The 16,737-nt window shown below is 34.1% G+C and overlaps 1 protein-coding gene across 1 annotated transcript in view; it reads right to left on the reverse strand.

Annotated features, from left to right (window-relative positions):
* The window catches only part of DCDC1 (doublecortin domain containing 1), a 469,965-nt gene that overhangs the window by 78,502 nt on the left and 374,726 nt on the right, over positions 1-16,737 (reverse strand). The window contains exons 21-23 of the mRNA XM_049780695.1: positions 7,604-7,785; positions 3,023-3,122; positions 1,236-1,371 (exon numbers count right to left, since the gene is read on the reverse strand). Of these exons, the coding sequence (XP_049636652.1) occupies positions 1,236-1,371; positions 3,023-3,122; positions 7,604-7,785 (418 nt within the window). The remainder of the gene's footprint in view (positions 1-1,235; positions 1,372-3,022; positions 3,123-7,603; positions 7,786-16,737) is intronic.

A 16,737-nucleotide genomic window follows, 5' to 3' on the forward strand; every position in this document is an offset into this window, starting at 1 on the left:
CAGAGTCACATAAGACATAAAGACACTATTATGATTTAAGACTTTCCAAATGCCCTGAGCCATTTAGCATATTTCACCTGGGTTAACCCATCTACAAGCCACAACTTCTGAGCCTGATGGGATCTGAGACAGAAGACAAAGGAAGGCAAATAGCAGCAATTTCCCTGAAATGATTCACTTCTTTATCTTAGCCACAACAAGAAAATGTGAAGACATCACCCATTGTTGACACATACTACAGTCATCTTTCAAGTTATTATAGCCCTCCAATCTGAGGCCCACCTACTGGAATAAGGAATCTAAGAGATGCAACCATGACCAAAATTTGCTGAGTCACTGCTGAAAGTCACTTTATAGAAATGGCCTCCAAGCAGGAGTATAGAGGATCTCTAGTGGGGACTGAAGAGATGACCATGCCAAGCAGAGACTATTCATGGCCAATGGGGGATAGTGAGGATGCTAAAGCAGTTAGGAAGAGCCACACCCACCCAAAGCTCTATCTGGGCCAAAGGAATAAAACACAGTCACCAAATTAGGTTGGTTCAGAAAGTAAGGATTCTGCCCCCCAACTTCTTCCCTTCTTTTCTAGAAAGGAACAAAAAGTGATGCTTTGGAAATTAAAAAAATACCCTAAAGAGATTAATGAAATGAATGGGTAGAAAGAAAAGAGAACTTGCAGACATTTAAAATTTTTCTTCATTGAGGAGAGATTTGTGAAATACAAACTAAAACTTTGTTTTCTTTTACACCCAAAGTACAGTGTAATTTAAATTGTAAAGCCCTAATAAATTTATAAATTCAACTAAAGAGTTAAACAGCAATAGCTTAAGAATAACATCTGACTCTTGAAAATGCTCGAAAGACTTTTGTGTGTTTTTTTTATGTTGGTTGATTTTTGACTTGGAAAGACAGCTACATAATTATTGCTCATCACCTACAAAACCCAGTGTTGGTTTACTCTCTGGCATCATGTGATTTCTCAAATAACTCTGGAGTGGCCTTAATGATGCCTTGAACCCCAGAACCTGAATAGGGCTACATCCTTAGTCTCTAGCACTGAACCACTGGCTCAATTTATAGAGTATTGGCATAATGACCCTTGAAAACCTACCCCACCATAACCCACGTTTCCACACAGCACTGCTTGGAACTAACTGCTCTTCTTCAAACATTAAATCAATCACAAGCAATTTATTTGGGCTGTATAAATTAAGGGAAATAGTTTTAATGCTTACCCTCTATGTTACGCATACAACAGAAGGCCTGGATTTTAGAAATGTCTGAAGCAAGGTTCCTCAGGAAGATTTGTTTCTTTTGCTGTGCAGTGGACAGGTCTGGATTGACCCACTGTTCTCCACACGAAACATACACCTGTCAAAGGAATAAATCTGGCATCCTTTCTCTAAGGCTCCCCAATAGCATTATTTGCAGTAGCTAAAGCTGTAAACAAGCAAAACATCTCAAGTAGCTAAATGAACCATTTTAGGAGGAAACTCAGTGATAAAGAGGAACAAGATAGTGATAAATACAGCAACTTTGAGGACCTCAAAGGCATCTAACTGAAAAAAAAAATGTACATCTGAATACTGTTTGTATATTTACTTTGGGTCTATAATTATAGACAAAAATATTTGTAAAATAGTTTTTAAAGAAAGGAAAGAGGAAAAGAAGGGAGGAAGGGAAAATGAAGAAGGGAGAAAGAGAGGACAAAGGAAAGGAAGATAAAAATCAAGCTGGTAGTGAAGAAGTGATGTGAAAAAGTTGGAGGAAAGGATGGAGGAAGAGATGAAGAGAGAAAGCAAAAAATTAAAAGTAGATGTGCAAAGCATGGCTGAGGCTCCAATCTGGCATGTTGCCTGATTTTATAAATGTTTATTAGAATATAGTTATATCTATTTAATTACATGTTTGCTATTGCTTTCATAATAAAGTAACAGAATTAATGTTTGAAATTCACCAATATAGTTTACAAATATTTGCTATATTACAGAAAATATTTGACAATCCTTGGTATAATTGTTTTTTGTTTGTTGTTGTTTGTGTTTGAAGGGCAGTATCTGATTTTTTATTTATTATTTTGCTTTGTTTTCCATTTTCTCCATTTTTATTAATAGTTTTTATTTTGACCAAAATGGATTACAAATCATTCACAGTAGTATTTTAGGTACATAGTGACATTGAATCAGGGGCATTCCCACCACCAATGTTGTCCTCCCTCCACCCCTGTTCCGAGCATGCATCCCATATCCTCCTGCTTTGCTCCCCAGGCTGCTAGTATAAGTGATCCCCACTGTGTCTAGCTTGTTGTAGATTGGGTACAGATTTTGTTGACATTGGCTTTGGCTTTTGTGTTTAAGTCTGATCATTTTTTATTTCTACTCCAAGTTCATATGATTGTTTGGTCTTGGTGCCCTCCATTATTTCTCCCTCAATTTGTGAGGCAGAACAAGATGGTTCAAGTTATGTGTTTCTGTTTGAAGTTAAGAAAAAAAAGAAAAAAAAAGAAAAAATAGGGGCAAAAATTTTCAAACAAACAAAAAACAGGAGGAGTCCTTCTAGAGACAATAAAAATCAGTTTAAGCAAATAAAGGAAAAAAGGAAGGAAAACATAAAAATAATACAAAAAAAATTAACCCTCCCCAAACAAAACAAACAAATAAATAAAAAAAAAACCTGAAAATCACCCTTGAGACATACCTGGTGATGCTCAGGGGTTACTCCTGGCTATGCACTCAGAAATTGCTCCTGGCTTTGGGGACCATATGGGACACTGGGGGATCGAATCACGTTCTGTCCTAGGCTAGCACTTGCAAGGCAGACAGACACCTTACCTCTAGCACTACCGCCCCAATCCCTCCTTGGTATAATTGATTTAGTTGTATATATACCAAAATATTGTTATATAGATATTTCTAGATGCTAAGATCACAAGTAAAACTTATTTTTTTTTCAGTTTTTTTATCTACTTCTTAAATGTCTTTAAATAAATTCATATTTCCTTAAAGATAGCAAATGTCTTTACCAGTTCATCTCTTTGCAGATTTTTGAGAGCAAAGATTTCCTTCCCCTTTTCACTGAACAGTCTCCGAGCTGCAGAAGGCAAGTTTAAAATTCCAGTGCACCTGTAATAAACGATACAACAATTGACCTTAAATATAGATAAATACAGAAAAATGGTAAATCAAGAGCCTGGAGCACTAGTGACAAATACTGTAGGACTGGTGGGAGGGGGGCTTTAAAGTTGAGGATATAGAGTCCATCAGAACGTTTCTGTAGCTTAAGTTGTGTCACTCATGAAAATTAATTAACCTGTTTAGAATTATAAATTTTTTGGAGAAAGTGATAGGTCAGGCCACACCAACCAGTGCTTAGGACTGGATACTGACTCTGTACTCAGAGATTTCTCTGGAAGTGGACCTGGAATGAAACACACTCTCAGGGCTTAAACTAAGGTTGGCTGCATGAAAGGCAAGTGTGATAAACCCTGCACTACCTTCTCTGCTGTGAGGATTATGGAAAAGAATGTGACTATATGTCACAAGGCTTAGTGACAGGTGTAGTTAGAAATAGGAAGACAAATCATTACAGGCTTTTCATTCTTTACTATGACCCCACTCTTTTCTATATGCTTTTACTGTTCTCTGCCTCATCTCTAAAAAGTTTTCAGAATTGTTTCCATTGATATTAACTCTTTTTCTAGAATAATATGAGTCATCAAGTCCTAGAGTCTTATCAGTCATCTTATCCTCATCTCCTTCCACCAAAAGTGACTTCTATAGCTTTTCAACTCTTCCGAAACAGGAATTTTTAACCAGATTGAACATCAACTAGTGACTTTAGATCTTGAAATTTGACAATAAGTTTATGAATTAGCATTAGTATTATAAGCTCACATATTTTATATGCTTATAGATGAAAAGTGCCAGAATCATTACACCAAAAACTATTATTCAATGCAGGTACATCTGTATTTTGTGTTATGTATTCAGGCATTTGAAAGGGAAATTCCTTTTCACTGAGGGCAATGTTTACCTTTCCAACAGCTGCTGAAAGTCAGTTTGGTTTGTTTCTGATTCAGAATAATCAGTGATATCATTTTTCACATTGTCTTTCCTTTTAGTGTCAACATTTCTGAAACAAATGATACAAGATTTGAGTTATATGTCATAAACATTGTCAGAATCTTTCAACTTGTTTAGATATGTGAAAAATTCAAGAGCTCTACTTATTATGGCTTGTCAAAAATATTTCTAACCAATGATTTTTATTCTACCACAATTAAATATTAAACTTCATAAATATCCAAACTAGCAATAATTTCTGTAATAAAATGTTAATAGTTTAAATTCTTTCAATAATAATTAATACTTGGAAATATAAATTTATAACTTAGAAAACAGATCATAGTTATTGTTCCTGTAATGTTTTATTCCTATATTATTATACTCATGTTTATTCACATATTATTCACTTAGTTTCCAGGTTATCAGCCCAATCTAATATTTTGTAACTGAAAAATGAGTAATTATTACTATAGACAAAGGATTCTTAATTGGAATACAAGTTTGAATTTTCAAGCTAGAAAATTATTTTGTTTATTTATTAGAATCTTTTCATTTAAATAAAAAGTAGTGGTCAAAAATTAGTGGTCAAATCTATTTCTATATTCATTCATTTGAAACAGTAATTAAGGAGCCAGAAAAAATACCAGTAGTATATCATATAGGGTGCTTAGACCCAGGTTTTATCCCTGATACGTAACCTGTAGCACCCTGAGCATTACAGAATTGAATTCTTTTTTTCCCCCTCTCCTGAAAGAATTGAATTCTAAGTGCAAGGCCAGAAGTATGTCCTGAGTACCACTTGGTGTGATCCAAAATTTAAAAAATTAAGTATAGCTAGGCATTAGTTTACTATTTACTGATTTAGGACATATGCTGGACCCTACATCCTGTGGTAAATAAAGAGACTTATAACTTTATTATCAAGGACATATTATTTCACAACTATTACCATATCATATAGTTATCTGTGTTTTCTGTTTCATGGATGGGGATTTAAATAGGTAATCATGACACAGTAAAAGGAGCTATGATTGTGAAAGTTCTTTTCAATCAGAGCAAAAGACAACACAGAAACTATAGCAACTACTCAGGGCTGTGGAGGGTATTGTCATGTTCATAATCAACCTGTAAAATGAAATGCAGAGTCACTCTCTGAAGACCTTTATTATTAAAGTAAATCGTTAATGAAAAGGATATGAGAGTGGGCTTTGGAATGATTTAAGGAGAAATACATTGAACAAGTCATACAGGCCTTTAACCATATGGTAAGGAATACGAAAGTGTCCAGGAATCATGACTTGTTAAGCAGTTAAAACATATAGACATTAAAATGGTCTTCACTCTATAAATTTTAGTAGGTCTCTCTTACTATTCTTTAAACTACCACAATAAATAATGATAATCTTAATGTATATGAACTTGGCAGCCATTGTAAGACTGACTGACAAGATCATGTTACTCACCAAGTACTGATCAACTAAATAATGAGTCAAAAGGTATTTTATTTTCTTTTGACTATATCGCCAACACCCCCCAACACCCCTAAAAAATCCTGAAATACTAAGTATATAAAGCACAGCATGCATTATCCTGTACTAGAGAGAGTAAGATTTACTTAAAGTGTATCTATAGCCCAGCAATTTCCTGCCTGATTTTGCTAGTAAAGAAACAAAGCAGGCCAGTTCTTTCTTATATAAAAGTTTCAAGGTGATATAAGTAATCCTAGAGCTCCTAAGAAGCTGTTTATTTAGATACATTAAAAGCAGCACAGCACTTTGTGCAACTCTGGAAGCCAGTCATCAAGAGAATACAACGAGGTTTCTACTTGCTGGAGCTGGGTTCTATAATGGCCAACAATCCCTTGTACTAAACATTCTGTTCCCAGTTATTACATGCTAATCTATTAAAAAATCCTACAGATAATTTTGAAATCAGTCAGAATCAAAAAGAAACTATATTTAATTGAGATTTAGCTAGCCAATTATGTGAGTATATTTAGTTATTTGGGAATAATTCATGGATAGGAACAAATTATTGAATAGGTTAGGACACAACGTTCTCTGAACATAGATAAGGAAGAGTTTCATAAACTCTCTGCTGGGAAAATTGTCCAAATTAATAAATCTCTCAAATCATGTTTGTAATACTTGGATGACCAGGTACAATAAAATAGTAATGAAATAAGATGAAGTCTGTCAATAATTTTGAGACATAGTCTAAGACAGAAAAAGACAAAATAACATGTAGGAAGAAACAGAAATTATTTGTTAACTTTGGATGTTTAAAAAAGTCATCTACTACTTTAAAGGCATTACCCTCACATTTTATATCTAGCAGAATGAACTAATTATTAAATGTATGCGTCAAAGATTTCAATTTCAGGCTTGACTTTACTTTGAAGATTAATTTTTTTCCTTTATCATCTTTACCGGCAGTTCAGTGGACAGCCGATCTGAATGTTACTCATTGTTCAGTGATGTATGAAGTATATTTAATCAATGTGAAGAAAGTAATATTAAGCTATTATCAGGGGCTTCAAATATTCTAAACATCTCAAAAGAAAGGTCAAGAGGTAATATCACTGCTAATAATATGAGAAACAATGTGTTTAACTCATTCTTTACATCAGAATTTTGCACTGGTCTTTGATTCCTTTTGTCATGAAATATAATCGAAAATAGAATAGCAAAATTTTTCTAATATTGTAGAAATATTGACTGGAAATGTTTTTTTCAAATTTCACTGTAAGTTAAAGTATAGGTTAATGCTTTTCTAAATGATAAGCTTTTAAGATATTCTGTTAATATAACTTATAATACAGTATATTAAGTTATAATTTAAAAGCAATATTTCTGCATTAAATGTCAAATATATAAATGTAAATATTCATATAATGACTCAAAATGGAATTATAAAATCATATTTAAGGAGTGAATTATGACCGTAGTTACCTTAAAATATATTCATAAAACTCTAACAATATTACACATTTAAAACCTTTCTTGGGGGTTTATTTTTGAGCTACACCTGATGGTGTTCAAGGGTTACTCCTGGTTCTGTGCTCAGGAATAACTCCTGGAAGGCTCAAAAGACTATCTGGAATGCTGGGGATAGGAAGCTGGGTCAGTTGTATATAAGGCAAGTGTCCTAATCTACTACTGTCCCAGCATCAAATGATTATTTAATTTTCAGAACTTGTCAGTTTGAATTTACATGTTCATGCCTACCAAAGAAATCAAAAGTTTAAATTAAGTTCCTGATGTAAAAATTAAATGAATTGGAGAATCTATTTCACACCCAAGTATCAATATGGAATCCCTTCCCTGAATTTTTTTTCTGGCGGTGGTGCCAGGGACCAAACTCATAACCTCATATATACAAGTCATATGCTTTGCCACTGAATTACGTTTCCAATAAAAAACCTTCTTTAAATATAAATTCTGCAAGAGTTTCCTGGTTCCGTTGGTGGTGATCAAGGAGGAAATTCTGTAGGAACTAGGAGGAGTAATGAATAAGAAAAGAGTATAAGCTATTCTTACTTTGTTTTCCAATCCAGTGAGATATCTGGACCAATTATAGGAAGAGCTTTGTTTTTGTTCTTCTCTCCATTTGGCAAAATTCTGAATCTTATAGGCACAGTATGCCTTGGTGCCTTATAGGTAGGTTTCTTTGTGGGAGGACTGTTTGGAATTAGCAATCCTTCTATTGGCCAATCAAACTCCTTCAAAAAGAAATAATTAAAAAACAGTGATTACAAATAGCCACTACTAAACCTAAAAAATAATAAAATCACTGCACATACTTAGGCTCTTACATTATCTGTTCAAAAATATGTCATGAATGTAAGCCATTAAAGACTAAACAATGTTTAATTGGATAGAAAAGAAAGTAATTCTGAAAAGGTTATGTATATCGTATGTTATAAAATGAAAGATGGTGTGAGGTATTTTTTTCTAGGTTTGTAGAAACAATACCATTCATGGAATTGAGTTAACTTGGAATGTATTTTGCTCATGTGTGAAGTATCTTTAATTAACATGAAAAAGAGTGTGAAAGAAAGTACAAAAAGTGATTTTACAATAACTTTAAATAACACTATTTATTTATTTAATAGAAAAATCTATTTGGAAAAATAATAAACTTGGAAGATACTCCAAAAATCAGAATGAGATGACAAATAAACTGATTTCAAATATTTCCATTTGTAGAATTCAGTTACTTTATTTCCATTCATCTACATTTTATTAATTCCAATTATGTATTGCTTTTTACTATATTTTAGGATCAGTGTTATGCACAGAGGATAATAAAAGCTATGAACAAGACAAAGTACTTTTGGGAGGCAGAGGGAACTCTCAAGCAGTGTTCAGCAGATAATTGACCAGGATACATGGCCTGGGGTGCAATGCATTGATCGTAGTATTTGGTGGCTCCTTGGGCCACTAGGAATTATGTGATATCAGAGATTAAACTCTAAAGTACCTCTCACCAGGAATGCTCTAGTCCTTTGAACTAACTTTCCCAGTCCTGCTCCTATCCCCAACAACAGATCTGGACGATTTCCAAGTGATTCCGAGTGATTTTTCAGAGATTTTCCTAAATATAAACTAAACCGGCTATTTCAATAGAGTAAGTTGAATAGCTTAAAAGGCCAGGGCATGATAGGGCCACATAAATAGAAGAGTCTTATGCATTATGTGTGTATTGAACCTGAAGCCTTATTAGGAATTAGGTAATGGATCATAGGATGTGGGTACAGTTTATGTAGAAAATGTAAGGATTAATGATCCTTAGGGGAATAAAAGGAGAGATGACTGACCCTCCAGCTTGGACAACTGGGAAGATATTGATATCACTCACAGAAAGACATTTGTAGAAGAGAGTACTTGAGGGAAAATCTGACCAGAGATGATGTCATTAGACCATGTTCAGGTTCTTTATTTCATTTATTTTCTGCACAAACAATGGTCCTAATAGCAATAATCCTCCACAATAATTTGTGACTCTTAAAAATGTGTCATATGAGAGTGAGTCTATTTCCGTTTCACTCTCCTCAACTTGTCAAATTCTTTATTTCTGTTCAAAATCACTATTTATTAATACAAGTCATTGTCTTTGGTTTTAGTCTTTTTAACTTATTCTATTAATTTATGTAACATGATTAACAATAATGTTAATATTTACAGAATTAATATACAAAGTTATTGCATCATCCTCTCCCACACCAAGTTCCCAAACTTTTCACCAGAGCCCTTATGCTACTGCTAATTGGTCACTTCATTCTCCCTTATACCACCCACATTTAGGTAATGTGAGTGACATCATCTGGTATTTGTCCTTCCTCTGTCTTATTTCATATTTCATTCAAGTTTCCCTGAAGTACCTAATTTCATTTTTCTCCTGTGGCTGTATAGCATTTCATTACATTTATACACACACAATTGGGCTGTTTCTGTTCTCAACTCTATAATGAACATAGCTGTACCTATATCTATTGAAGTAATGTTTTTATGTTTCAGGGATAGGTGACATAAAGTGACATGCTTCATTGGTTCATATGAGACTTCTATTCTTATTTTTTTAAAAAATCTCCATGCTTGAATTTCATAGACTATATACTTTCACACTTTCGCTGAAAATTGGCTCCTATTGGCCCCTTGTTATGTGCTTTAACAACAAGTTTTGGCTAAATATTTAAATAAATTTATAATATACACATTCTATGGTAGGTTAAGTAATTTTCTGAGTCTTTCTGTTGGGTGTCACATGAGGTGGTGCTCAGGGCTTACTCCTGGCCCTGAGCTAAGGAATCACTCCTGGTGGGCTCAAATGTGGTGCCAAGAATCAAACCTGGGCCTGCTGACTCAAGGCAACTATCCTAACAGCTGTACTATCTCTCTGGTCCCAGGTTAAGCAATTTACTATGGATAGCATTTTTAAAGCATTTTTATTTCTCAAATATATTTTATATCATATAAATCTCCTTTTTACTATATGTTCTGATATGCTCATGTAATTACTCTTTCAGGGATAGAGAGAAATACAGTACCTTGCATGCATCTAGCCTGGGATTAATCTCAGTCTCTTCATATATCAGAGTTATACCAGAAAGGAACCCTGAGTATAGTCAGGAATAAGCTTTGAATACTGTACTGTGAGGCCTAACCATCCAAAATGTAAAAAATGTATAATTTCCTTTTCATTTAGTAGATGATAATATTTAAATTGCTTTTTAAAAATCCCCTAATCTGGGGCCGGCAAGGTGGCGCTAGAGGTAAGATGTCTGCCTTGCAAGTGCTAGCCAAGGAAGGACTGCTGTTCGATCCCCTGGCGTCCCATATGGTCCCCCCAAACCAGGGGCAATTTCTGAATGCTTAGCCAGGAGTAACCTCTAAGCATCAAATGGGTGTGGCCCAAAAAAACAAAAAACAAAATAAATAAATAAATAAATAAATAAATAAATAAATAAATCCCCTAATCTTGAGTTTCTGAATCAATACTAATTGGTCACAGTATAAAAATTTTTTTTGTAAACTTCTGAATTAATTTTGTTATTATTTTCTTGGAAGTTTTATTTATATGTTCATACATTAAATGTATAAATTTATTAGGCTAAACCTTGTTAGAATTTAGTTTATTCTCATTTCTTAAAATGGTTTTGAAAGTGTTATTTTACTTATTTTAGGACTGGGCAGATCAGATCAAAGTCAGTAAGATATCATTTCAGACCAGTGAGAAGAGACTGTGTAAAAAATATTGGAAATAATGGACATTGGTGAAGCAGTAAAAAGAAGCTCTGTAGTATATCATGAATGTGGTATATGGAAAATGAAATAGAAAAGAATTTTATATTCTTTTTTGTTTTTGTTTGGGGGGATCACATCCAGTGGCACTCAGGGGTTACTCCTGGGTCTGGGCTCAGAAATCTCTCCTGGCAGGCTCAGGAGGACCATATGGATGTCGGGAATGGAACCCGGGTTCATTTCAGTACTCAGGAATCACCCTTAACACTCTTGGCAGTGCTCAGGAGACTATATGTGGTGCTGAGATGGAACCAGGATCAGCTGAGTATAAGGCAAGAGCCTTAATCCTATACTGATTCTCAGGCCTACAGGTATATTTTTAGTGGTGTATTGACACTGAATCTTTAGTAGAGGGTGTGATGAATTTAGAGACATATAAAGTTGTAAAACTTTACCTCTGGAACTCCATAATGTTGTATATAAATGGTAAATCCATTTTCTAATCACAAAAAGTACCATTTAAGATATTTTGCATTTTCTGGCATACTCTTTTATTAAGACTTGATTTTTTTTTTTAGGTCCTTACCTTTCTTTAGGTATTTTCAAGTTAACTCAAAATTTCCAAACCTGACCCTGTCTTGTCCAATATAGTACAATGCTCCTTACCCACTTCCTTTTCTATTTTCTACATTGCTCCCACATTTGAATATTTAGCCCAAATTTCTAATAGTGAGCTTTAACAAATTTATGATAAAAAATGATGGAAGTCAATTTCTTTCCTCTCTTCTTTTCTAAAAGAAAATCTCCTAAGAATACTATTTCAGTGGCCTCTTGGATGGCAGCTTGATAACATATTCTCTTATTGTATCTCCCTTCTTCCCTGCTTGTCCCTTATTCACAGCCTTAGGATCTAATAAAATCACCTAATAAAATCACAGCACAAAATCTATTTGCTTTAAGCTCTATTTTCTGAAGATTCCAAAGAAGAAGATATTTGTTAAGTATGGTATGAGTGTTTTAAATCCAAAATGTGCACAAGTCATCATGAACAGAGGAAGAAAGCTCAGATATTCACAGTGGAGGTGGAGCAAGTATCATGTTAATATGTGAAAGGCAACAAACAAACAACTGACATAAATTGACAAGATATACTTTCATGTTAGGCCATTGCACAACAAAATATATGGAATGGCACATATGAAAGAAGAGAACATTTTAAAAAATATAGTACATAAAACAATAATTAACTACCTTGAAAGTTTCTTAAAAATATTACAAATATACTAAACAATCACTTAGTTCAGAAAAAAAATATTGGAAGTAAGTTATAAACAAAAACAGAATTGGTAAAGGTTAAATATTCTGGAAGAGCATCTAATTAAAATGCTCAAATTTGTGAGATGGATGAATAAATAACACCATTTGCATTTAATTATGAGAAAGTAAGTGTAAATAAATGTTTTAGAATATTGTAGGTAGAATGTTTTTCAGTTTAATGTATTTTTAAAATATTTTCAGTATAATACCTTGCTTTGTAAACACGTTAATAATAATGGCATGCAATGAAGCTAACTTATCATATTCCTAAATAAACAAGATTTGAATCAGTGAACTTTTAATGTATTCCTGACCTTAACTGAGAACATTTTACCTACATGGAATTTAAATTGCAAAGGACAGATTATGAAATGTTTATTTAAATATGTGCTTATTATTGTGTATGAAGCAATCTGGAACTTTCTCTGACTACAGTATACTGAGTAGTACACAACAAAGGTTATGTCCCATTCAATGTTATACAGATTCTTTCAAAGATTTATTGCTGTATTAGTGTTTTACTTAATGTGGAGAAGGGGTGATAGCCAGACAGTCATAAAATTTTAGGAAGTGAGATCAGGATGAGTCTATGATTCCTCTACAATAAAGCTGTTTTTAAATCTCAGAGCAAATAAACATTTACAATAGTTGTAGATAAGTGAGAGAGATAAAATAGTTTTTTGTTTTGTTTTGTTTTTTTGTTTTTCGGGCCACACCGTTTGATGCTCAGGGGTTACTCCTGGCTAAGCGCTCAGAAATTGCCCCTGGCTTGGGGGGACCATATGGGACACTGGGGGATCGAACTGCGGTCCTTCTTTGGCTAGCGCTTGCAAGGCAATCACCTTACATCTAGACCCACCTCGCCGGCCCGAGATAGAATAGTTTTGTTAGAACAAAATTTACTATCATTTGAATTATTATTAGTGCACACTTGGCATAAAATAGCTAATATTTTCCCTCTTTGTTCTTTCTGAATAATGAAAGGGATAGGCATGAGACGATATTAGCTTTAAACATAGTTAGAAAATTGCTGGCCTGTAGATTTAGATATGGATCTATTTTTTTAATATCTCAAGCATGCTAAATTTTGACACACTTATCATAATTGTGCTATCTTAGGTCCTCATTATTCTTTAGAGGCTTTTATTCTTAAACTTGTATAATGACAAGAGGCTACCACTACAGACTATAGCTGCAGATCCCTGAGACCCTGCTGACTTCAGATGGATTCTTGGTGCTTCCAGATAGATGAAGGAAGCCCCAAAGCATCTTCTCTATTTCATCTGAGTCAACAACAAAATCCGATACAAAGACATAAAAAATAATTAGTGGTTTCAAAACAGTCCCAGTTTCTGAGTTCTTTCTAGCATTTTTTCCCATACATTACTTTTGACCTGGTTCTGATGCTTAAGGCACTTTGATGGTGTCCCTTATGGAAACAGAGAGAGGCATAGGAAAGATAATGAAGGAAACACAAATACAGGTCTCTGGGGACAGCTGTTTCTTCTCTGCCTGTTCTCTGCTGGGTTTGTTACATTCCTATTAATTTCTCTGCAGTATTCACTACATACAAACTCGTCCACTGCTTAGAGATATTTCTGGCCAGGACACCTCAGATGGGCTGTGGCCTGCCTTGACTTGATCCTTCTGATTTTCCTTTTCTGTATCTTCCTCATAAGCACATTGAGTAAGCTTTTATTTGTGGAATCAAGCTCCAATGACCAAAATTCCTTTATCAAACTGGCCCTGCTTTACTTATTTCTTATTAAGTTAATGGCTTTTTCTCTATCTCTTGGTTCTTCTTTCCTCGCCTCTCCCCTTTTAAAGTTAACATTTCAGCTAATTATCAAAATGTGTACATGTAATATTCTTTCACTTAACATGTATCTCTCAAAGTACATATTTTAACATAGTGAGCAAGAAACTTTAAAATCATTCTCTAGAGGCTCATCCCAAAATCTTAAGTTTCTTCAGTTTTACTTTCCAGTGATATCATTTTTAAATAGAAAAAAAACCTGTTCTTTTCTCTTAACTGTTTAGAAGCAAAATATTCTAAATGCCTAACTTTTACACAATTTAAAAACTTTAATTCTCAATTTATTCCTCAGTTTACAACTTTTCCATAAAACAGCAGCTTAAGAAAATAACAAGCTCCTAGCAATTATTCCAGAGAAATAGTCTCAAAACATGACAAAGAACAGTGAGTGCAGCTAGAGCACTAACCACAATGACACCTACTATAACAATGATAGTGAGGGAGAGAACATAAGGCCTGTCTGAAAGAAAAGGCAGGGGGATTTGGTGGGAGAAGAGAATTGCATGACATTGGTGTAGGGAAGATTGTACTGGTGAAAGGTGGTGTACATTCCATGACTGAAACCCCAGTCTGAAAAATAAAGTAAACACGGTGATTAAATAAAAAAATTTAAAAAGTCTCAAAATAAAAAGGAAAAAGTTAGTGAAATATTTTGCTTTCAAAAAATTCTTACATATTTTAATTAAAAGCATTATAAATTTGATTACTAAATTAATAATTAAATAATATAGATTACATTCCTTAAAATATTATAAGCATATAATTCAAAATGTAATAAGTTAATATTTTAAGCGAGAGTTTTTATTGACTAAAATTTACTTAGCAAGATGGGAAAGAGGAAATATAAATTCAAGAGATAGGACAGCCTAGCAAAAAGAAGGGCATGAAAGAGCAAGCCACTATAATAAGTAATTTTTGTGTGTGTGTGTGCAAAGAAGGCAGAGTTAGAGTGGCGGAGGGATGCTGATATTGGTAGTGGGTTTGGAGTTGGAATGCTAAATACCCCAAACTTTCGGATTTATTAGTCTTTTTGGGTTACACTTTCAGCTTTAGCTCCATATTAGTTCCTATTGCTGCTTGCAGACCCTAAATTTCAAAGACACAATTCTTCCAGAAGCTAACTCAGGCAATATACAGTTTACAGCAATGTAAAGAACTTTAAACTAAGCTCAACTTTCCAGATGGTTGCTTCAGTTCAGTCTAAATATAAAGGTATCTTCAGGCCCCTAAGCAGTGTTGTTTGCTTTCAGACTTCAACTGACTTACCCAAATACATCTTATCAAATTCACTCGGGGAAGAGGCATGGTAAATGATTTAAATGGAAAGACAAAAAAAAAACTTGATTGAGACAAAAATAGATATATATGATCAAAAATCTTTTAAAATTATGAGAAAACCTATTTAGGAAAAAATATTAGAATGTATAATTGATATACTAAAGACCCAGAGAAGAAGTAGAGCTCTGAGGCCGGATTTCATTCTGACAAATTTTGGGGGAGGGATTTTGTCCTACACCTGGTGATGCTCAGGTGATACTCTGGCTATATGCTCAGAAATCGCCCCTGGCTTGGGGGACCATATGGGACGCCAGGGAATCGAACCTTGATCTGTCCTAGGTTAGGGCGCAAAAGGCAGATACCTTATGCCCTGCATTACTGCGCTGACCTCCATTCTGAGGAAATTTGTCAAAACTCAACATGTATGAGTATTTACTTCCATAGTCTTGAAAAGTATAGGGGAAAAAAAAATTTCAGGGCCCAGACATGAAGAGACAACTAACAGAACTTTTCTTATAAAACTAGATTCACTATAAGCAGAATTTCACTGCAAAGATAAACGAATATCTTGACTGATAATTTCAAGTAAAATAAGCTATCTTAATCACTTCTTTGTATATAAAAAAATTTTTATTAGCAAGTTGCTAACTCTCACTTGGAATTTAAGAGCTTTAGGTAAAGACAAGAATTTAATAACTTGAAAGAAAATATCTGAACATACCCAAAAGAAGCAAAGAAATAAAAATTATGAAAAGTTAAAAGATATAAAGATCAAAATAGGAAGCTCTGTAATATACCTAATAAGAGCTTTCTACTTAGATAATGAAGGATTAACATAATTTCATATTTTTATTTTCAGAAACAATGCACGACAATTCACAGAATTCCAAACAGGAAAAACAAAAAAAAAAAAATAAACCACCAGGAAAAAAAGAAACAAAGTAAATCTTCCCTTAGATATTCTGTGGCAAAACTGAGAAATGCAAAATTAATAATTAAAGATATTAAAAACCAATTAAATGGGGGCCGGAGAGATAGCATGGAGGTAAGGTGTTTGCCTTTCATGCAAAAGGTCATCAGTTCGAATCCCGGCATCCCATATGGTCCCCCGTGCCTGCCAGGAGCAATTTCTGAGCATGGAGCCAGGAGTAACCTCTGAGCACTGCCGGATGTGACCCAAAAACCACAAAAAAAAAAAAAATTAAATGGAAAGTTGTTTATTTTCAAAGCAATAACAATTAGAATTCTCAGTAATGACAGTATAAGGCAGATTCAGAATGACATATTGCTTTTGTTTTTGTTATTGTTGTTGTTATTTTTGGTTTTGGGGCCTCAGCCAACGACACTCAGGAGTTACTCCTAGCTCTGTGCTCAGAATTCACTTCTGGCAGGCTCAAGGGACCATATGGGATGCCGGGGATCAAACTTGAGTTGTCTGCATGCAAGGCAAATGCCTTACCACTGTATAACTGCTCATGCCCCATCTTGCTTTTGCTAAGTGAAAATTTCATCTGCAAAT

This window comes from Suncus etruscus, chromosome 9 (genome assembly GCF_024139225.1).
Source record: "Suncus etruscus isolate mSunEtr1 chromosome 9, mSunEtr1.pri.cur, whole genome shotgun sequence".
Taxonomy (NCBI): Eukaryota; Metazoa; Chordata; class Mammalia; order Eulipotyphla; family Soricidae; genus Suncus; species Suncus etruscus.